At 41.5% G+C, this 24,366-nt stretch overlaps 1 protein-coding gene across 2 annotated transcripts in view; it reads left to right on the forward strand.

The window, feature by feature from the left end:
- bcas3 (BCAS3 microtubule associated cell migration factor) overlaps positions 1 to 24,366 on the forward strand; it is a 1,146,863-nt gene that overhangs the window by 629,873 nt on the left and 492,624 nt on the right. For both annotated transcript variants that reach the window (XM_060847956.1, XM_060847957.1), the window contains exon 18: positions 10,748 to 10,913. In XM_060847956.1, coding sequence (XP_060703939.1) covers positions 10,748 to 10,913 — 166 coding nt within the window. The remainder of the gene's footprint in view (positions 1 to 10,747; positions 10,914 to 24,366) is intronic.

Genomic DNA, 24,366 nt, shown 5'->3' on the forward strand with positions numbered 1-24,366 from the left:
TGTTGTTGCTGGGTCAAAGACCTGGAACCCCCTTCTAACACCACTTTCTCCTACTCACATCGGACTGGAGGAGTTCAAGAGTGCAGCTCAATGCCACCTTCTCAAGAGCCATTTGCAATGGTGAATAAATACTGACCCAGCTAGTGATGTGCACATTCTGCGAACAGAATAATTGAAAAAAGCTCAAATCTGAATGTCATCCATAGTTTGCTGCAGGTGTGCATTGCCTACCTCAGTATCTGAGGAGTCACAAATGTGTTGCTGCTCAGTCATCAGCATTCAGCCTCACTTCTAATCACATGATGAAGGAAACAGCATTGACAAAGCTGTTGGTTGAGTCAAGGTATTACCCTATAAGCCTTCTGTAATTATGACTGGACGATTAGCCCAAAATCTTCCTTGTGCTTGCTCCAACTCCAACCAATGGAATTTACACCCTGAGTCTCATTTAATGCCAATTTTGTGAGGGCCCCTCGATACCTCATTAATCACATGTGGCCGTGATATCTCGGGCAGTCACTCTTGTTTTACCTTTGGAAATTCAGCTCTTTTGACCATGTCTGGATCAAGACTGTGTTGATGTCAGCAGCCCAATGGTCTTGACAGAATCCAAACTGAACATTGATTATGGACACAAACACGTTTGTCATGGCATGATACTTCTTCCAAGACTTTACAGAATATTAAGGTTTGTACTAGTAATAAGTGAAGGCTAGGCAAGTGCTGTTTTGAACAGGAGCAGATTAATGAGATAGTTATTAGTCAGATTGAATTTGTCTTGTCTTTAATGGGCAGAACATATTTGGAAAATTCCCACAATATGCAAATATTCTAGTTGCACTGCAACATCCTGGCTGGGGGTGTGGCTCTTCAGTACTATAGCTGAAACTGTGTTGCTGGTTAAAGCACAGCAGGTTAGGCAGCATCCAAGGAACAGGAAATTCAACGTTTCGGGCATAAGCCCTTCATCAGGAATGAGGAGAGTGTGCCAGGCAGACTAAGATAAAAGGTAGGGAGGAGGGACTTGGGGGAGGGGCGATGGAGATGTGATAGGTGGAAGGAGGTCAAGGTGAGGGTGATAGGCCGGAGTGGGGTGGGGGCGGAGAGGTCAGGAAGAGGATTGCAGGTTAGGAGGGCGGTGCTGAGTTGAGGGAACCGACTGAGACAAGGTGGGAGGAGGGGAAGTGAGGAAACTGGAGAAATCTGAGTTCATTCCCTGTGGTTGGAGGGTTCCCAGGCGGAAGATGAGGCGCTCCTCCTCCAGCTGTCGTGTTGTTATGTTCTGCCGGTGGAGGAGTCCAAGGACCTGCATGTCCTTGGTGGAGTGGGAGGGAGAGTTAAAGTGTTGAGCCACGGGGTGGTTGGGTTGGTTGGTCCGGGCATCCCAGAGGTGTTCTCTGAAGCGTTTTGCAAGTAAGCGGCCCGTCTCCCCAATATAGAGGAGGCCACATTGGGTGCAGCGGATGCAATAGATGATGTGTGTGGAGGTACAGGTGAATTTGTGGCGGATATGGAAGGATCCCTTGGGGCCTTGGAGGGAAGTGAGGGAGGAGGTGTGGGCGCAAGTTTTACATTTCCTACGGTTGCAGGGGAAGGTGCCGGGAGTGGAGGTTGGGTTGGTGGGGGGTGTGGACCTGACGAGGGAGTCACGAAGGGAGTGGTCTTTGTGGAACGCTGATAGGGGAGGGGAGGGAAATATATCCCTGGTGGTGGGGTCCGTTTGGAGGTGGCGGAAATGACGGCGGATGATACGTTGTATACGGAGGTTGGTGGGGTGGTAGGTGAGAACCAGTGGGGTTCTGTCTTGGTGGCGGTTGGAGGAGCGGGGCTCAAGGGCGGAGGAGCGGGAAGTGGAGGAGATGCGGTGGAGGGCATCGTCGATCACGTCTGGGGGGAATCTGCAGTCCTTGAAGAAGGAGGCCATGTGGGCTGTGCGGTGTTGGAACTGGTCCTCCTGGGAGCAGATGCGGCGGAGACGAAGGAATTGGGAATATGGGATGGAGTTTTTACAGGGGGCAGGGTGGGAGGAGGTGTTTCCAACTCTTCAGTACTATAGCCGAGTCACTATAAGAGCCCAGCGTCTTTGCTGTATCCAGAGCCTTAAATTGTTCAGTCACAGCTTGTGCAGTGAGTTGAACTGTTGAAGGTAGACATTTAAAATGGTGCCAATCTCAGGAGCAGCCTGCAAGGGATCATCGACTTAGCACTTCTGATGGTAGATGGTTGTCAGCGTAAATTCCCTGTTCATTGAAGATGAGAATATTTGGGGAACCTCCATCTCCATTAGTTGTTAAATTGTCCACTGCCATTCCTAACTGAGTCTGGCAGTACATGCATTGCTTGGATCTAATACCTATCTTGGAACAGAAGCAATGTCTGCCTCCAGAGCCGCAATACATATCATAATGTGAAAACTAGGAAATGCATGAGATCTGTAATACAGGATACTATCAAATGGAATAAAATAATTTGATAATGGGTAGAGTAAATTAAGAAGCAGCCATCAGGTGACAAGAGACCCGTACAAAAAGGTATCTCTTTCCATGTGACATCACTCAGAGAAAAATTAAGTTATGAATTATCTTACAATGTTTGAAATCTAAAACCTGTAAAAGTGTCAAGCACCTGTTTGCTACAAGGTTTTTAACCTAAAATGGTTGTGTTGTATGCAAGTTACATTTTTTGGATCTTGAATATTGCTGTGATTTCAGCAGAGATATAACATTTGAATAAAGTAGATAAAATTCTAAATCCCAGTTATTTTCTACAAGGCTAAAGGCAGAAGATACCGCAGCTTAAACAGAAAGGTTTTTAACTGTACAAGACCTAACAAAGCAAATACTAAATATACTCTATTCCCGTACCCAAACAACCAGAATTAGCATAAATTAAATACAATGAACAGGCAATTTATGGTTGATTGTAAACTAAATACCAAGTGTAGATGAAAACTAAGTTTGCAAATTAACTCAGAGATTTTAATGATCTCATCTGGTCACAAACTCCTTCAACTCTGCCTTGATTAATGCTGAAAGAAAAACACATGGCAGAATTTTCCCAGCTCCTGAACAATTTGGATATTGGCAAATTTTGTTGGGAACATATAGCAAGATCAGAAAATGAGATTCTCAACATTCTCATGCTTGGATCAGTGTTGGGAGGGATCTTGCAATACAGTCCAGACAGAGTTTGTCACATTATTCTAGTGTACTGTGCTATCACAACTGGAACAGGCAAAGAGGAGATGTGAAGGAAGATGAAGAGCTCGGCGAGCAGTCTTCTGAGGAGGAAGATAAGGAAACTGAGCAGGAGGAATATTGCCTTGTGCAATATCGAGCGCTGCAGTGTCAGGTATAGCCAGGACTTAATTGACATTGGCTCCAATAGATGTGATCTGGAAGCAATGACCACTCATTGACTGTACTTGTTTTTTTGATTAAGGATAATATTACTGCTGTACTTAAGGACGATATTCCTGGGAATACGTCCAGGGAAGTTATTTGGGTGGAGCTGAGAAATAAGAAAAGGATGATCACCTTATTGGGATTACCATCAGGAAATTGAGAAACAAATTTGTAAGGAGATTTCAGTTATCAGTGAGAATAAATCGTGGTTATGGTAGGAGATTTTAATTTTCCAAACATAGACTGGGACTGCCACAGCATTAAAGGTTGGATGGAGTAGAATAGTGTACACAAGAAAATTTTCTGATTCAGTATGTGGATGTACCTACTAGAGAAGGCGCAAAACCGATCCTACTCTTGGGAAGTAAGACAGGGCAGGTAACTGAGGTGTCAGTGGGGGAGCACTTTGGGGCCAGCGACCATAATTCTATTATTTTTAAATAGTGATGGAAAAGGATAGACCAGATCCAAAAATTGAAGTTCTAAATTGGAGGGAAGACTAATTTTGACGGTATTAGGCAAGAACTTTCAAAAGCTGACTAGGGACAGATGTTCTCAGGTAAAGGGACAGTTGAAAATCAAGAAGGCATTCAAAAATGAGATAATGTGAATCTAGAGACAGTATGTTCCTGTTAAAGAGAAGGGCAAGGCTGGTAGGAGTAGGGAATGCTGGATGACTAGATAAATTGAGGTTTTGGTCAAGAACAAGAAGGAATCATATGTCAAGTGTAGATAGAAGGGATCGAGTGAATCCCTAGAAGGGTATAAGCGCAGTTGGAATATACTTAAGGAAATTAGAAGGGCAAAAAGGTGACATGAAATATCTTGAGCAAATAGCGTTAAGGAGAGTCCAAAGGGATTCTACAAATACATTAAGAACAAAAAAGTAACTAGGGAGTGAATAGGGACCCTTAAAGATCAGCAATGCCATTTATGTGTGGAACCGCAGGAGATAGATGAGATACTAAATAAGTATTTTGCATCAGTGTTTACTATAGAGAAGGATATGGAAGATATCGAATGTGGGGAAATAAATAACGACATCTTCAAAAATGTCCATACTACAGAGGAGGAGGGGCTGGACATCTGAAAACACATAAAGATGGATAAATCCCAGGGACCTGATCAGGTGTACCTGAGAATTCTGCAGCAAGTGGAGAAAGCAATAACTAGGCCCCTTGCTGAAATATTGATATCATCGATAGCCATAGGTGAGGTGCCAGAAGACTGGAGGTTGGCTAATGTTATGCCACCCTTTAAGAAATGTGCAAAGGAAAAGTCAGGGAAATATTGACAGATGAGCCTGACATCGGTGATGGGCATGTTGTTGAAGGGAATCCTGAGGGACACGATTTATTTGGAAAGGCAAGGACTGATTAGGGATAGTCAACATGGCTTTGTGTATAGAAAATCATGTCTCATTAAGTTGATTGAGTTTTTTGAAGAAGTAACAAAGAGGATTGATCAGGGCAGAGCAGTGGACGTGATCTATATGGACTTCAGTAAGGTGCTCAACAAGGTTCCTCATGGTAGATTGGTTAGCAAGGTTAGATCACATGAGATAGAGGGAGAACTAACCATTTGGATACAGAACTGACTCAAAGGTAGAAGATAGAGGGTAGTGATCAAGGTTGCTTTTCAGACTGGAGGCCTCTGACCGGTGGTGTGCCACAAGGATTGGTGCTGAGTCCACTACTTTTCATCATTTATATAAATGATTTGGATGTGAACATAGGAGGTATGGTGACTAAGTTTGCGGTTGACACTAAAATTGGAGGTGTAGTGAACAGCGACGAAGGTTACCTTTACCTCAGTGGACAGCAGGACCTTGATCAGATGGGCCGATGAGCTGAGGAGTGGCAGATGGAGTTTAATTTAGACAAATGAGGTGCTGCATTTTGAAAAGGCAAACTAGGGCAGAACTATACATTTGATGGTAAGGCCCTGGGGTATGTTGCTGAATAAAGAGACCTTGGAGTGCAGATTCATAGTCCCTTGAAAGTGGAGTCGCAGGTAGATAGGTTAGTGAAGAAGGCATTTGGTATGCTTTCCTTTATTGGTCAGAAAATTGAGTATAGCAGTTGGGAGGTCATGTTGTAGCTGTACAGGACATTGGTTAGGCCACCTTTGGAGTATTTCATGCAATCCTGGTCTCCCTGCTTTAGGAAAAATGTTGTCAAACTTGAAAGGGTTCAGAAAAGATTTACAAGGATGTTGCCAAAATTGAAGGGTTTGACCTATAGGAAGAGGCTGAATAGACTGGGGCCATTTTCCCTGGAGCATCGGAGGCTGAGGGGTGACTTTATAGAAGTTAATAAAATCCTGCGTGGCATAGGTAAGGTAAATAGGCATGGTCTTTTCCCAGGGCTGGAGAATAGGTTTGAGGTGAGAGGGGAAAGATATAAAAAGGACCTAAGGTGCAACATTTTCATGGAGAGGGTGGTGAATGTATGGAATGAGCTGCCAGGGGAAGTGGTGGAGGTTGGTACAGTTTCAACATTTAAAAGGCATCTGGATGGATATATGAATAGAAAGGGTTTACAGGAATATGGGCCAAATGCTGGCAAATGGGACTACATTAGTTTAGGATGTCTATTTGGCATGGATGAGTTAGACCAAAGGGTTTGTTTCTATGCTATATAACTTTATGATCTATGACTGTAGATTTGTTGCTACTTGAAAGGCAAGAGGTCCCTGCCTGTTCCCAGATGCAAATGTAGCCTTTGTTTTTTCCCTTCACTTTTGCTGTTGCTGAATAAAAGTGAACATTTTCAATCATTTGAAGGTTTCCCAGTTTGTGATACTCCCACTTTGTTCAAATTGATGGTGTTAAGTTCCACTGGGTACTGGGGAAAGAACAGCATTCCATTAGGCAAGATTCTAAGATAGGATGTTGCTAAGGATGAGTAGCCTGTGTAACTTGGTCTGAAATAGCAATTCACTTATGAAAATGCATTTGTATTTGCAATTGAAAGTCAACCATGCCACCCCTCTCTGTACATTTGGTTGGCAGTGCTTAACCCTATACATGGCAGGGCTTTAAAAATGGTGCTGACTCCAGGATTCCCATGAGGTCCCAACAATGATAAGTATTTTTGCTCTCCCAGTGGTGAGAGGAATGACAGTGTGATCTGGTTCACTAATGTCCTTCAAGGAAGGAAATCTGCGATCTCACCTGATTTGGCCTGTATGTCACTCCAGAACCACAGCAATATGATTGACCTCAATTGCCCTCTGAAATGGCCTAACAAGCTACTTGGCTGTGTCAATCACGAAAAAGTCTCAACAGAGAAATGTAACCGGAAGGACCATCTGAACCGCCAAGGCACTGGAAGTGACAAAGGCAAAAACAGCTTGATTGACCTTGCAAAGTCTTCCTTACTAACGGCTGGGTGCTAGGGCCAAAATTGGGAAAGCTGTCTGATAGACTAGTCAAGCCAGAGCCTGACATAGTCATAAACACAGAATTATACCTTCCCAGACACTATTGTCACATCCCTAGATATGTCCTGACCCACCAGCAGGTCAGACCAAAAAGAGCTGGCCACTCAGCGGTTTAGAGTTGGGAGGGAGTTGCCCTTGGAGTCCTCAACATTGACTCCATTCTCCATGCATCAGGTTTAAACATAGGCAATGAAACCAGGTAAAAACAATGTCTGCAGATGCTGCAAACCAGATTCTGGATTAGAGTGGTGCTGGAAAAGCACAGCAGTTCAGGCAGCATCCGAGGAGCAGGAAAATCGACGTTTCGGGCAAAAGCCCTTCATCAGGAATACCGGCAGAGTGCCTGAAGGGTGGAGAGATAAATGAGAGGAGGGTGGAGGTTGGGAGAAAGTAGCATAGAGTACAATGAGTGAGTAGGGATGGGGATGAAGGTGATAGGTCAAAGAGGAGGGTGGAGTGGATAGGTGGAAAAGAAGATAGGCAGGGAAGACAAGTCGTGGGGACAGTGCTGAGCTGGAAGTTTGGAACTGGGGTGAGGTGGGGGAAGGGGAAATGATGAAACCTCCTACTGAATATCATTGTCCATCAGCTGATGAATCAGTACTCCTTCATGTTGAACAACATTTAAAGTGTGACAAGTGTACAAAATGTACACTGGGTAAGGAATTTCAACCTCCAACACTAAGAATGTGTTAGCAGCTGCATGACTAGTTGGCTCCTCAACTGGGTCTCTGGAAGGCGGTGAGGGAACTAACCAGAGGGAAAGACATACTTGATGTTATCCTCACTAATCTGCCTGTTGCAGGCAGCCCGTGATATCAAGTAGCCTGGGCAAAACTGGAATCAATGGATATTGGGGGCAAACTTTCTACTGATTGAGTTGTACCTGATACAGAGGGAGATGGCTGTTGAGGTCAGTTATCTCAGCTCCAGGATATCTCTGCAAGAGTACTTCAGGATAGTGTCCTCAGCTCAACCATGTTCAGCTGCTTCATCAATGACCTTGCTCCATCATAAGGTCAGAAGTGGGGATGTTTGCTGTTAAATGGACAATGTTCAGCACTATTTGCAACTCCTCAGATATTGAAGAAATCCATATTCAAATGAAACAACATCCAGATTTGGCTGACAAATGGCAAGTAACATTCGTGCCATACAAATTTCAGTCAATGACCATCTCCAATAAAAGGCAATATAATTATTGCTTATTGATGTTCACTGTCAACATCTTGGAGGTTACCATTGACCAGAAACTGAACTGGACTCACCATATAAATTGACTGACCACAACAGCAGGTCTTAGGCTAGGGAATAGTGCATCAAGTATCTCAACTTGTGGTTCCCCAGAGTCTGTCCATGTTGACAAGGCATAACTCAGGAGTGTGATGGAATACTCCCCACTTGCCTGAATGAAGGCAGCTCCAACAACACTCAAGAAGCTTCTGACCATCCACTATAAAACAGCCCACTTGATTGGCAACACATCCACAAACATTCACTCCCTCCACTAGTGATGTTCAATAGCAGCAATGTGTACCATCTACAAGATGTACTGCAAAAATTTGCCAAAGCTCCTTAAATAGTACCTTTGAAATTCACAACCACTTCAATCCAGTAGGTCAAAGGGACAGATAGATAGGAACAGAACAACCTGCAAGTTCCTCCCAAAGCCAATCACCATCGTGATTACTACAATTCCTTCACTGTAACTGGGCCAAAGTCCAGGAATTCCTTGCCTAACAGTATTGTTGGTCTACCTATATCACACAGACTGCAGCTGTTCAAAAAGGCAGCTCACTACCACCTTCTCAAGGGACAAGCAACTATGGATGATAATGAATGCTGGCCAGCCAGTGATTCCCTTGTCTCTAGTGAGAATAAAATAAAAGCAAGGTGCTGTAGAGGCATGGTGCATAGCTAATGAGGTGAGTTGCTAAGTGTAGCATGAGAAGCTTGCTAAGGTCATGGAAATAAGTGCTTCATGAAACTTGCCAAAATTGACACTCAAAGTGTTTTTTGGTAAAATTCAACCCATATTGTTGAAATTTTTTGTCTTGCTATCATGAGGACAGTTCACAAGAAACATCAAATTAAGAAAAGATAATGTTTACAATGATTGATATTTATACTGTAGGAGAGGAGTGTGCTGGTTACTTGACAAGTGAACTCTGCTTGGTAGAGCCATTATCAAAGAGAATATACCAGTGGTATAGTGATTTTGTCTCTACCTCTGACCAGGGACCCAGGTTCAAATCCCACCTGCTCCAGAGATCTCGAATAGCATCTCTGAACAGGTTATTTAGATAATATCTGTACCAGTTAATGATGACTGATAGTTAATTGCTAAACATCATTTAAAATTTTTAAACTAGGCATATTTGGTTCAATCAGTCAAGAAACTGGCCTGAGAAATAAACCAGTGAATGGCTGTTACCTATTTTGATTCTTTCTATCTCAAAGAACAGCCTTCTGTATTAATACATGTATCTTCTCGTACATTCAACCATATGACACTACAATTCCAATAAACAACTCAAAATTCATTGTCATTATAATTATAATACTTAATGTGGAGGTGCCAGTGTTGGACTGGAGTGTACAAAGCTAAAAATAACACACACTAGGTTAAAGTCCAACACGTTTATTTGGAAGTACAAGTTTTTGGAGTGCTGTTCCATCGTGAAAGAACAGCGCTGCAAACGCTTGTACTTCTAAATAAACCTGTTGGACTATAACCTGGTGTTGTGTGTTTTTTAACATTGTAATTCTTCATGCCTACCAGATTTTTTTGCAAATATCATTCATCTTGGAATCACATTCAATGTTACACACAGTGCTTTTTCTTGTTGGATACAATCAGTACTTTGCTTTTCCTAAAAAGCTGAACGGATATGCTGGAATTTCTTCTCCTGTCCTTCTACTTGCTCATCTGCAGCTTGTAGCAGCACAGAACCAATCCGAATTGCGTGGGCATAGCCTTCCCCCTGAACGGCAAACATCTGCAGGACTTGCTCAACTCAGAGTAGATTGACAATTGTTTTCTTGCAGTAACAGAAACAGCTGCAGCAACCTTTCTTCACATCTGGATCTGAAATGTCTTTTTCAGTCTTATTGATCTTGTTTTTACTGCACCAGTGAATTCATCAACAGATACTGCCCAATTTGGACTGATCTGTATCTTTTTTATCGTTTCATCAGATCAGTTAGCTCAACAGTTTTGGTTTCCAACCCTCAAGTTTGTTTTGAATCTCTTAAAAGCTGGGAGAGTCAGTTTCCTTTCTATGCTTACCTGTTGTGTTTCCTTTTCTGTTCCCTTTCCAATTAAGTTTTTGCTTCAGCTAGGGTCAAAAAGCACAATTTATATTTAACACCACAGGTTTACTTGGAATATTTTGAAAGGCAATTAATTTCAGACACTTTTTTAGGGCTGAAATTTAACTGCAGAATTCTGGACATTCACAATATATTTGTATTGTTTATATTCATAGATTCTTAGAATGCCTTGTGTGGAAACAGGCCATTTGGCCCAACAAGTCCACACTGACCGTCTGAAGAGTAATCCTTCCAGACCCATTCCCTTACCCTATTACTCTATACTTACCCCTGACTAATGCACTTAACCTACACATCCCTGAACACTACAGGCAATTTAGCTTGGCCAATTCACTTAACCTGCATATTTTTGGATTGTGGGAGGAAACCGGAGCACCTGGAGGAAACCCATGACACAGGGAGATTGTGCAAACTCCACACAGCCCAAGACTGGAATCAAACCTGGGTTCCTGGCGCTGTTAGGCAGCAGTGCTAACGACTGAACCACCATGCTGCCCTTTACTTTATTACAGTAATACTTTATTGTTTTTGATCCCAAGACTTACATTTATCTATTTTACTCTTAGATCAATCAAAACAGTCGGTAGTGGATTCCCTGTTCATTATTAGCTGCTACGGCAACCTTGTGGAACACATAATCGAGCCACGTCCTGTCAACACTGTGCAGAAGATCAATGATGATACTCAGCTGGAATTGTTAACATCTCCCCGAGCCAGCTGGTCTCTGGCCAGGTAAAATATCTAGACACCTTCTCTTAATGTGTTTACACCAGCAAACTTAATCTATGACTGCTGAAGGGCTTGCTCCTATGAATTTGTGACTTTCACTGTATACAACACTTTCACAACTAATGACTATGAGTGCACTTTGTAACAATTAAGTTACTTCTCTTGAAGCTTTTTTAAAATAATATTTTTGTGAAGAAGCTCCATATGAAAGTTGCACCTTTGAAAGTCAGCAATTTGGTAGATATTTTCAAATGAACTTGTTCTAGCATTATTACAGAGCTCCGGAATAGGTGGGATTTGAGCCAAGGCTTCTGGCTGAAAGATAGGGGCAGTACCATTACACCATAAGCCCCAATAGCAAATTGGAAAACATTGATGTTAATGTAACAAGTAGTTAAGTATGTGATTGTGGTTAATTGATTAATTAATTGATTATGTAGATACAGAGGGCAAACAACATAGCTCCCCCTTACTTTTGATGGTCTACATTGCTCATAATGGGCTTTGCTTGTAAATATTTAATTGACTACATGGGTGATTACTGCTGCAGTTAATAACTAAAGGAAAAAATGCAAAAAATTGTTACAATGATTTTGGTGGTGGGAAAGTCGCTCAGTTGTACATAATAGCACTTTAGAGAATATAAAAAAAGAGCAGACATGTAGGTTTTGCACGTGAGAAATCTGGTGTATGGAAGGAGCTTGAAGACTGAGTAGCAGGATTTTGTGGCACAGTGGTATTGTCCCTACCTTTGAGATTGAAGGTCTGGATTCAAGCTCCACTTAATGTGTGTCTAGCATGTCTGAATATACTGATAATATCTCAAGATTGAATCGTTAACAAATGCTATACAGAAAGAAATATGTCGTGTCACCAGCTGGCTTGTATCTGAATTGACACTGGTAACAGAGAACAGATACCTAAAGGTAAAGATTGGAAGTTAAGACTTATTTTCAGGCAGAAGATTGTCATTTAAATTACTTTGGACAAAAATGGCTGAAACCAAGTGCAATGTGTTGACTTACCAGGTATGTTTTGTGAAGTTGAATCTTATAATGAACAGAAAATGGAATGATAATATGGATACAAATTAAGTCTTTACCAAAAAAAAAGCATAAGGTGTAACTTTGGCACTTTGTACAAAAGCAAAATTGTGTATAAAATATTCTGACTTTGAGACTTACCGAGGCTCAATCTGACAGGATCAGACAGAATAAATAAAAAATAAATTACGCTTGACAAATCTACTGGAATTTTTTGAAGATGTAACTAGTAAAGTTGATAAGGAGGAGCCAAGGATGTGATTTACTTAGATTTTCAGAAGACTTTTGATAAAATCCCACTTCAGAAATCAACATTCGTAAAATTTAAGTGCATGGGGGTGGTGGTAATTTACTGACATGGATAGAAAACTGGTTTGCAGGCAGGAAACAAAGGAATAAACAGGCCATGTTTCAAGTGGAACCAATGATCAAAGGGATGCCAGAGGGATCAGTAGTTGGACCCCAGCTATTCACTATGACTTAGATGAGGGAACTAAACTTCATATCTGCACATTTGCAGATGACACAAAGCATGGTAGGTGTGTGAAATGTGAGGAGGATGCAGAGATGCTTCATTGTGATGTGGACAAATTGAGTGAGTGGAACAGTGCATGGCAGATGAAGTATAATGTGGATAAATATGACGTTACCTAGTTTGGTAACAGAAACAGGAAGGCAGACTATTATCTGAATGCTGATAGATTGGGATTGAGCATGTTCTTGTTACTGAAAGTGAGCATGTAGGTGCAACAGGTGGTGAGAAAGGCTTTCATAGCAAGAGGATTTGAGTACAGGAACATGTCTTAACTGCAATTGTACAAGCCTTTGGTGAGACCACACTGGAGTATTATGTGCAGCTTTAGTTTCCTTATCTGAAGAAATATGTTCTGTCATTGGAGGAAGTGCACCAAATGTTTACCAGACTGATTCCTTGGAGAGTAGACCTGATGTACTACAAAAGATTGGATTGGTTAGGAGTATATCAATTAGAGGTTAGAAGAATGAAGGGCGATCTTATAGGAGTCCATAAAATACTCACAGACTAGACAGAGTAAAAGCAGGAAGGATGTTCCAGATGACTAGGGAGTTCAGAACCAGAGGCCACAGTCTCAGGATACACACTTTAAGAATAAGAGATTTCTTCACCGAGAGAGTAGTAAGTCTGTGGAGTTCTCTGCCACTGAAAGCAGTTGAGGCCATCATTTCTGTTCCCTTTTGTGTTGGTGTCCCTACATCCTGTACCTTTCAGCTTCTGATTCCATTTCCATTCATTCCATTTACATAACAATTAATGTTCGCAGTTTATCCCCTGAGCCAATGGCCTTTGTAGGCTGTTCACTGTCTGCTGTTGAGGGCAGAATGATTGTGACTTGCCAACCTCTTCTATGCTGTTTAGGATTGCATCCTTCTATCTTGATTTGCCCTTTTACTGTAATAATTTCTTCAACGAGTCTATACAACAAATCCTAACCTAAACTTGAGTCTCCCATTTTCACTAGGACTGCGCTGACTGCCCCTTTATAAGCCTCTGACCATTAATCCTCATACAGGATTGAATGTGGCCCACCCAGACTGACCTGGCAGCATAAACCAACTGTAAATGGCCCAGTCCCTTGGATGGATAGTTCCATAGCATTCTAATAAATCTACCTATAATCCCCTGACTGGAAAACTGACAGTGGCCCTATCCCAGACTGCAAGGACATACATCCCCAGACTTTGGTAGGACCAAATGCCTGACTGATCCTAGCCAGCAACCCCCAGGACTGAGATTGTGTCCCTTGACTGATTGTGTCAGCTACCTCCTGAGCATTGTCACCCTTGACCAAACTAAGGACCGGTGCTTTTGGACTTTCAACCATGTCTATGTAGTTGAAGCACACTCTGTGTGATTGTCACAATAGCTCCTGTCACATGCTGCAGATTGACATTGACATAGCATGATTCTGTAGAGCACCAATGCCATCCCCTTGACTGTTCAATCCTCTCAGTGATGCCATGCCACCTGTCTCTTCCTCTCTGCTAAAAAAAACAATGCAAGCCAGAAAGGCTGCCAGTCTGCAGGTAGTCTAAAGAGCCTGTATGTTAAAAAAACTAAGTAAGCTAGAGAGCTTCCAAGTCAATGCAAGCAAGTGTTCACTAAGAATGTAACCCTGAAAGCTATGACATCTAGTCTCAATGATGGAGATGCAAATGTGTCTGTCCACATAAACTGACTTGGCAATAGTATGTGAGTCATTGTCCCTGAACACCAAAGTGAAGTCTTGAAGGTCTGAAGTGGTAAGGATTAATCTGGAAGTAACCATGGTTTTAGATTAGATTACTTACAGTGTGGACACAGGCCCTTCTGCCCAACAAGTCCACCCCGACCTGCCGAAGCGCAACCCACCCATACCCCTACATTTACTCCTTACCTAACACTACGGGCAATTTAGCATAGCCAATTCACCTGACCCGCACATCTTTGGACTGTGGGAGGAAACCGGAGCATCCGGAGGAAACCCACGCAGACACGGGGAGAACGTGCAAACTCCACACAGTCAGTCGCCTGAGGCAGGAATTGAACACGGGTCTCTGGCGCTGCGAGGCAGCAGTGCTAACCACTGTGCCACCATGCCGCCCACACAGTGGTGAAGTGGTGAGACTGTTGGTTTGGCAATGTTCTCTTGTGTGGATGAAGGGTTGAAGTGGATAGTCTTCATGGAGTATACAAAGAATGATAATGCAGATACTATTGTTCTGGAATGTTCCAAAGTCCTGGAAATGAAGTAGCAAGTTGGCATCACCAGCTTCTTGGGGAAGGAGAGGAGATTAGGGAATTGCATACAAATTAGGCTGGAATTGCTAATAAGCACCTTCCAAACCCACGACCATTTAGTAAGATAAGGCCAGCAGATACATGGGGACGCCACCACTTGCAAGCTCCCCTCCAAACCACTCACCATACTGCCTTCAAAATATGTTGCTGTTCCTTCACTATTGCTGGGTCAAAATTATTGAACTCCCTCCCTAACAGCATTGTGAATCTACCTACAGAAAATGAACAGCAGCAGTTCAAGAAAACAGTTCAAAATCACCCTCTCAGGGACAATTAGGGAGGGGCAATAAAAGTTTGTACAGCTAACATTACCCACTTCCCATGATTGAATTAAAAAAGCTTTGAAATAAAGTAATTGCCATTCAGTAGTGAAATTCAGAACTCACCATTTAAACTCTGAGAGGAAAATTGGAATTTTGTTTTGATAGCAAAGGTCTGATTTTTTGGTGTTCACAGAATTTTCCATATCTTTCTCATCATTGTGCAAAACCATTGAAGGGAACAGAAAATTCTGTCTTTCATCTCCACAAAAGCAGTGCATTGTCATTCTGCTGTTGCTTACATGGACAGATGCATCGACTATGGGTAGATTGGTAAGGATGAGTCACATATATTATTTTCTTCTTGTTGGTTTCCTTACCATCTGCTACAGATCCAGTCTAGCAGCTTTGTCCTTTAGGATTTGCCAGCCCATTTCAATACTCATGCTACTAAGTCCCTTTCGCTTGTAGATGTTGTAATCTTTCACCTAGAGTGCGATATGAGCCCTTATAACCTTCAGTGTTTTCTCCAAACGGTATTCAACACAGAGAAGAATTGATTCATCAAGTGGAGGAGATTGATATATGGTCATCAGCTGACATTTTCTTTGGTCATGTTTGACCTGTTGTGAGACTTCATGATGTCTGGATGTTACCAGTTCCTAGAGAAACTCTCTGCTGACAGACTGTGTCACTATCTCTTGTGAGTTTGTCCTGCTTGTGGGAGAGGAAATACCTCGTGTCAAGGATGATGGTGTCTAGGACATTTTATGATTCCATGAGAATGATTTAGTCAAACTGTTGCTTGTTAGTCTTTGAGACAGCACTCCCAATTTTGGCACAAGTCCCCAGATTTAGTTAGGAGGGACTGACAGGGCTGCATTGCTGCTGTCATCTCCAGTGTCTAACAAGTATCTTTCCTTTTGTCAGACTTTGCAGTCATTAGAAACCACAGAAAGCCTAGCTAGCCCAGTTAAGAGGCAGCCACATGCTGTAGATCTGGGGATGCAAGTAGGCCAAACCAAGTGAGGATAGCAGACTTTCCTTCCCTATTGAGCACAAGTGAATTGGATGGGTTTTTATGACAGGGTTTCACGATCATGATTAAACTAGCTTTTAATTTCAGTTTTTTAAAGTTGGTGAGTGCTATTCAAATCCCTGCCCCAGATTATTCGTATGGGTCTCTGGATTACCATTCCAGTGGCAATATCGCTATGGCAGTGTGAAACCCAAATGGTTGTCACAATTCACCTTTCTTGTCTGTAATGGCTAGGTGATGTAGGCCAACAGAGACTAGGAATTGAATCTATCAGTGAATAGCTCAATGCCACACCATTGTTACATATAGCCATAGCAATAGCATTTCTGTCTAATTCTAACCTTGTTTACTCAAATTGTAATGCTTCATTGTGAGTAGTAGTTGTACACAATCCCCATAATGGCCAGGGAATTAAGAATAGAAGCTTTAGAGATGTGCTACAATAAAGCTTCAAGTGCCTTAGAACCAAAGGCTAGTTAATTACAATGTTAATTATAGTAAACAGGAAATGCAATCATCCAGCATTTGAGTATCAGAGCCATGCGAAATGAATGAAACTGTAATGTAATAAAGTTATTGGTCATGAAAATTTGAAAGACTGTTTTTATGAGCTGACTCCTTTGAATCTCATTGACAGGCATTAAATACATTCAATACTTGTGATCATTATACCCAAGCTTTGCAATTACTGAGATGTCATGTGTTTTAATAGCAACACAATGGAAGACCAGGTCAGCTTGAACTGTCAACCAATATACTTCTTTGATGAGCTTCATGGGAAGCAGGGCCCATTAGGAATATCCATTTGAAAGTTTGCTTAGTAATCTCCAAAAACATCATTTAGCTTTTTAAAAGATCTGTATAAATGAATTAGCAGCAGCTATTTAGTTTCCTGTCCTGATGGGGTTAAATTCTACTAGGCTACAGCTTTCTAAGGTACTCTAGGTATCCTGTGGTTCTCATCTATGGAACCTGTCCATATATGATACTGGACAAGGGAGCAACCGATTATTCAGCAGCAGGCATGAAGATGAGGTGCATCACAGCCAGTTCTCCCCTATACACTGTCCAGGATTTATCCCTCAACCGATGTCACTGAAACAATCTGTCTAGTCAATTTCACTTTTTTCATAGCAGCAGTTTGCAGTACACAGATTGGCTGAAACATTTCCTATGTTACAACAGTGGCTATACTTCAAAAGTATGATTGTCTATAAAGTGCTTTGGGACCTCCTGGGGGAAAGGTGCTTCAGTGATATGAGTTTGATTTTTTTTCTCTTTCCTCATTTGTCATTATTTACATGAACTTATTAGGAGTCACCAGATGGAGATCAGGAGTTGATTTTTCTTCCCACTCCCCAGCTCAGAGAAACTGAAGCTAATTGTTATTTCCACTGTAAACCTTGTGATACATGCTACAAGCCATATTTCAAATCTTCCTAGCCTGTAGACTATTAACGACCATTGAAATTACATGTGCGGTAGCATGACAGTTTAAAAGGAGTTATTCAATCAAATCCAGGGAGCTTGAACTTTGGATGCCTTCCTTTTCCTCCATCGTGGGAATGTCTTTAGCCTGTATTTGATCTCCTCTAGAAACAGTTATTCCAGGGAAGGGACATTGAAATTAAAATAAATTTATTGCACTCAGGAACATGGTTAATTTACAGTGTCTTTGAAGATGAAATTAAGTGCTGTCGACTGCATGAGGATCCCAAAGCATGTTGGTCTCTGCCAAGACTGTTGTTTCATTGAACAATGAGAATTGTGTCAGTCTGGTTGGCCTGGCATTTTGTCACCATCCTCCTAATAGCTAGTTCACAGTGCTGTGGTCTGGAGAGCCATCCTGTGGGTCTAATCATAAAACAACATCTGAACAGTGAGATGTTGCAAAATACCATCCGTTACCCTTTCTCAAATTAGGTAAAAGGGACAGCCGTTTGTAAGAACTGTTAATGCTTCAGTGCAACAATGCTTGCCAGAGTGTGGTCCATGGGGCCTCATCATCATATATGGAACTAAGTAAATATTTGTTTACTACTGTTTACAAGCCACACAGCTGGAAGCAATGGTTGTAGTTCCCTTCAGTGGTTGTGTCCTTTCAGAATTGCCTGCTTTTCGCTTTGTCAGGAAATACTCATTTGGTGTGCATGCATGTGTGTGTGTTGGCGGAAGGGTGATGGTGTGTTTGGGGGTGGGAGGTGGAGGTATCATAAGTTTGATTAGCTTTCTGTTGAGAAATGACATTTTTTTACTGAAGATGGAAGGTCCCAGGGAATTTCTAGACCAGCAAATTCAGTCAATCCCCCCCGCCTCTAAAGTAGCAATACCACCTGCTTCAATCGTGTACAAGTGGTAATTGCAATCAGCAACATTTTACTTAGGCAGGTCATTGCCTATTCCAAAGGGAATTTGTGATTCCTGTGATTTATTTGTTCGGTGATTCTCAATGACTGCTGTTTTTAAAATTATTTTCACATGATTTTGTTACAATTAAAAGAAGTAATGGGTCTTGAAGTTCGTAAGTTCATTTGTCACAGACCAATTATTTTAAGCTATGTATTTTAGAAGAGTCGAGCAATGTAAAGTTTTAATGAGAACATTTTTAAATAAACAGCTGAAACCGCACAAGGCCAGACTTGGGGACTGGATAATGCAAATGCCTCACATGGAGATTTTTATAGGATTGTTTTTAATTGACAAACTTAAATATAACATATTATTTTTTTCACCTGAATTAAATCCTTTATTTTTAATTTGCTTTAATCTGCTTGGTAATTTGTTTGGCATTTCATTTTTCTAATGACTAGTGGTTACTATTTTATTTCTGCTCTGCGTTAGTACACCGTTTCATAGCTGGATCATAATGTGTTTGGGTATGGAATTTTAAGAACTCTCTTAATTGGAGTAAAGAAAGAAGAACTTGCATTTCTACAGCTCCTGTCATGACCTCAGGATTTCCTAAAATGTATTGCAGCCAATAATTGATTTTGAAGTGTTATTCTTTGTTGTACAATAGGAAAGATTATAGCATTGGTGGAGGTTGCAATCACACGCTAACAAGCACAATTGTTCACCTAGTCATTGGTCATGGGTTCTGTGTGTCTTTGTGTGGCTGACGAGCCTGATCCTAGAGCTGCATCTCTATTTGATATGTATTCCAGGAGGTAGGATTGGATTTTGACCTCGATATTGTTGACATTACTGTCTTCAGTTCCTTTTCCATACTTCCTCTTGCCAATAGGATTTGGAGGTGCTGGTGTTGAACTGGGTTGTACAAAGTTAAAAATCACACAACACCAGGTTATAGTCCCAACAGGTTTATTTGGAAGCACTAGCTTTCGGAGTGCTGCTCCTTTGTCAGGTGGTTGTCCTGGTGAAGGAGCAGTGCTCCGAAAGCTAGTGCTTCCAAATAAATCTGTTGGACTATAACCCTGTGTTGTGTGATTTTTGACTTAGCCAACAGGAGTTCTCAAAGAATTGTGTCCCTTCATAATAGAGCTTTTTCTAAGTTGTTTTCTTCTGAACTTGTTGATATCTATGTTGCCTTTTTTGAGGGAGCCTTTGAAAATGCTTCCTTTCTCCTCCTCTTGTTTAAGTGCCTTCCTTGAGCTGGGCAAAAACAAAAATTCAGGCATCCTAAGCATGTCCATGGCCCAAAAGAGTTGTTTCCCATGATCATTCTGGTGCTATTGGCTGCTTAAATGACATAGGTGTTAATATTCCTGACCTCCAAGCTGATGCAGAGAATCTGACTCAAACAGCATTGATAGTACTTCTCAAGGTTTTGAGGTGGAATCTATGTGGTGTAGTCCATTTTTTGGAGCCATATTAGAAGAATCAGAAGGATGAATGCCTAACACACAAAGATTTTAGTATCAGCGTAGATGTCACGGTCATCAAAGAGTCATTCTTACGCTTTTGAAGGTGATGTTTACGGATTGGATGCAATGTTGGATCTGCTCATTGATGTCAGCCTTAGATGAGAGGTAGCTTCTGAGGCAGGGGAAATATTCCATGTTTGGGGAATGATTTCTCCATTGCTCTTTTAGGGAAGGGAAGACTGGAACTTGCCCTAGGAAGGTTTAATAAAAAATTTGAGTCTTCTTGAGTTTGAAGTTGAGACCAATCCTTCAGTATGCTTCCATGAAGGCTTAAAATTCTCTGACACTGTCACTTGAAGTTCCACAAGTGAAGTCGATGTCATTTTCTTCTTCGATTTGAACTGGTTGAGGTTGACAAGATGAATAATGGGGTGATGACACATCCTGCTTGACTCTTGTCTTGACCTCACACAATTTCTGCAGCGAAGTGGCAATCCATTGACAGGTACATAGTGTATTATACATTCAAAGTGCTATACCTCTTGGAGCTATATTAAGTCATTTCCTTCTATATTATAAAATTTTATGATTACATTAGAGTCATAGAGATGTACAGCATGAAAACAGACCCTTCGGTCCAAACCATCCATGCCGACAAGATATCCCAACCCAATCTACTCCCACCTGCCAGCACCCGGCCCATATCCCTCCAAACCCTTCTTATTCATATACTCATCCACATGCCTCTTAAATGTTGCAATTGTACCAGCCTCTCCCCTTCCTCGGGCAGCTCATTCCATACACGTACCACGCTCTGTGTGAAAAAGTTGCCCTTTAGGTCTCTTTTATATCTGTCCCCTCTCACCCTAAACCTATGCCCTCTAGTTCTGGACTCCCCCAACCCAGAGAAAAGACTTTGCCTATTTACCCTAGCCATGCCCCTCATAATTTTGTAAACCTCTATAAGGTCACCCCTCAGCCTCTGACAGTTCAGAGGAAACAGCTCCAGTCTGTTCAGCCTCTCCCTGTAGCTCAAATCCTCCAACCCTGGCAACATCCTTGTAAATTTTTTCTGAACCCTTTCAAGTTTCACAACTTCTTTCCGATAGGAAGGAGACCAGAATTGCACGCAATATTTCAACAGTGGCCTAACCAATGTCCTGTACAGCTGCAACATGACCTCCCAACTCCTGTACTCAGAACTCTGACCAATAAAGGAAAGCATACCAAACTCCTTCTTCACTATCCTATCTCCCTGCGACTCCACCTTTAAGGAGCTATGAAACTTGCTGGGTGGCTCTTTCAGGAGGAGGTACATACATGGTACGTTGAATTACCTCCTTCTGTACCGTGCAAGCTTATGTTTTTATGATATCGTAAGCCATCATATATGTTCTGTGCAAGGAAATACAAGTTTTAGCTTGTCTGCCCCCTCGTAGCCATTTCCGGAGCATTCACTGAAAATGTTACAGCACTCTAAACAATACAGATACCACCGACCATAGCTGCCCAAATAATAGGAGATGATGTGGGTGAGGTAAAAAATAATCCAGCATCACTAGTTGTATCACTAATAAGTTTTGAACAATTCTTGGATTACATGTTCAGTCAGAAACTGAACTGACCATCACTTCGAAACAGAAAATAAACCCAGTAGGTTTGTTTTTGTCCCGTTATTTAAGCACTGAATTATCAAACTGTTTGATGTTCAGTAAGCAGTCTGTACAGGCTTGTATGCGATTCTTCACAAGAAAGTTCTTGTATAATTATTTCATTCAAGACTTTAAAAAGCAGAGTGATTCAGTCACAGCAACTGAGGGAATTTCCTTAATCCTGTGAGGAAGCAGAGCACATCTACTCACCTGAATAAAAAAATACAAAGTGCTGGGTGTTTGCGAAGAATGCTCCCAACTGTGGTGCTAAGTTTGAAGCATGATCCTAACCATGAAGCAGTGCAGGAAGAGTGATTCCAACTTCAGAGTCCTTTGCAATGCTTTGTGCTGACTGAAAGCCCTGTGTATTGTGAAGATCACTTCCGCTTTTCCGACTGTGGATTAAAAATTGACATGATAGTGCTTTAAGCCAAGGAAACTGTGAGAGGTGTTGCAGTTTTAAAAAAGTATTTGTAAGGTCCCCCATTTATGAATGTCTGGGTTACGAACACTCATACTTACGAATGCAAACCCACACAGGGGTCATGACTTGGAGGTGCCAGTGTTGGACTGGGGTGAACAAAGTCAAAAATCACACAACACCAGGTTATCATCCATCAGGTTTATTTTGTAAGCACTAGTTTTTGGAGCGCTGCTTCTTCATCAAGTGGTTGTGTCCACCTGATGAAGGAGTGGACTCCAAAAGCTAGTGCTTCCAAATAAACCTGTTGGATGATAACCTGGTGTTGTGTGATTTTTAACTTTGTCCACACAGAGGTGTAATTTTAAATATCCAATATATGTGCAATTCCTATATTTCTGAGAGTCTGCTTTATATTGTCCTGCATTGTGTTCCAACTTGCGTAAAAGTTGACTTGCAAACGGACTTGGGAACGGAATTCATTTGCAACCCAGGGACCACTTAATGCTGGATTGTGAGTTGTAGCTACTGTACAATGTTGCCATTATTCAAACAGTGGGGGAGGATGTTAAACACGTCAGCTTCATGTATGTTCAAAAAATCCTTTGATAGATTTTTCAATTGACCAATTGTGTGCTTAGCGTAGTAACAACCACTTGATTTGTTGCTGGACAAGTGGCTACAGCTCTGTATGTGGTCAACAATGCAGAAATATCTAGGCTGCAAAGAAAAAGCATCTCAATCTCTCCTCCTCCTGTGTGGAGAAGTAACATAAAATCTCCCAATAGCCATTCTCACTGATCATTTCTCTGTAAGCTGCTGTCACTGCAAATTGTCCATTGAAGAAACACCTTTACAGACCTGAATGGGACAGATTTTCAATGAATGAATGAAACACAGAACTGGTGTGCAAAGACCCTCGTCTAATCAGCAACAAATCTGAGGGAGTCGAAAGAAAACCAAATGAAAACAACTTGTCGACAGCTGTGACCTGCACTAAAGCCAGCACTGTGCTTATTGGATATTTTCTCCTTCCCCCACTCACAATAATTGAATCTTGTGCTGTCTCTTTGCGTGACTGTACATATATTGCAATTTTTAAAAGAGGTGGAGTTTTAGTTATAGAGTTACAAGTTAGCAATTCATATTTCTTTCTTGGTATTAGTTGGTCAAAATTAATAGGTATTATCTTGTTAATAAAAGAAACTATGATTAATGAAATTTCCACATGTGTGATCACTCCGGGTATAGTGAGGCTGATTTCCAATGCACTACCCCTGTGAGTCCATGACAGTGTTGCTCAGTGTTCTTAAAGTGGACAACCTCTAATTCTCCAGAAATGTTGGCACTATTGTGAGTGGCTCATATTTTGTGTATTTCCATAAGAGTTGTGCTCAGTAAATCGTTACTTTTAAAATATTATTATTATTACCATCAAAGTCTGTAATTGATCAGTACACGTACAACTGCAATGATCACCATGGCTGGGTTGAAGTTGGTGTAACTGAAGTTATTTGCTATTTCTCAGACTAACTGCATAGTTCTTGATTGAGGAGAAGGGAGACATCATGACTGAATCCTAACTGTTAAATGCTAACACCTCAGTGACTTGACTCAGGTTTTTCAAATTCCTGTGGTTTACTTCATTCTATTGAAGAATAAATTAAAGTAAATTGTTCTTGTGGTGCCTGACTGAGTGAGTCCCTAACTTCAGACTATCTGTCTTGGAAAACAACAAGCACACTGAAACGCAAATAGGGAGGGAAATAAAATAAAGTTAGTATTCTCAGATTTACTTAGGAGATTGGTCTTGGAAGATGAAAGGAACAGCCTACTAATGGAAAGATGTTGTTAAGCTTGACAAGCTGCAGAACAGATTTACAATGATGTTGCCAGGGTTGGAGGGTTTGAACTATAGGAAGAGGCTGAATAGGTTGGGACTATTTTCCCTGGAGCATTGGAGACTAAGGGGTGACTTTATAGAGGTTTCTAAAATCATGAGGGACATAGATAGCCAAGGATGGGAGAGTCTAAATCTAGAGGGCATAGAATTAAGGTGAGTGGGGAAAGATTTAAAAGGGGCCTAAGATTCAATTTTTTCGTGCAGACAATGGGACAGGTATGGATTGAGCTGTCAGAGTAAGTGATGGAAGCTGGTACAATTACAACATTTAAAAGGCATGTGGATGTGATCATAAATAGAAGGGTCTGGAGCAATATGAGCTAAATGCTGGCAAATGGCACTAGATTAATTCAGGATATGTGATATGGATGAGTTGGACTGAAGGGTCTATTTCTATGCTGTTCAGCTCTATGGCTCTATGTTTCTAAATGTAATTCAATATTTTCCACGGTCTGAGAAACAAATCTTAAGTAGTACTTCCACAGTGCTTTCACAT

This window comes from Hemiscyllium ocellatum, chromosome 31 (assembly GCF_020745735.1).
Source record: "Hemiscyllium ocellatum isolate sHemOce1 chromosome 31, sHemOce1.pat.X.cur, whole genome shotgun sequence".
Classification (NCBI taxonomy): domain Eukaryota; kingdom Metazoa; phylum Chordata; class Chondrichthyes; order Orectolobiformes; family Hemiscylliidae; genus Hemiscyllium; species Hemiscyllium ocellatum.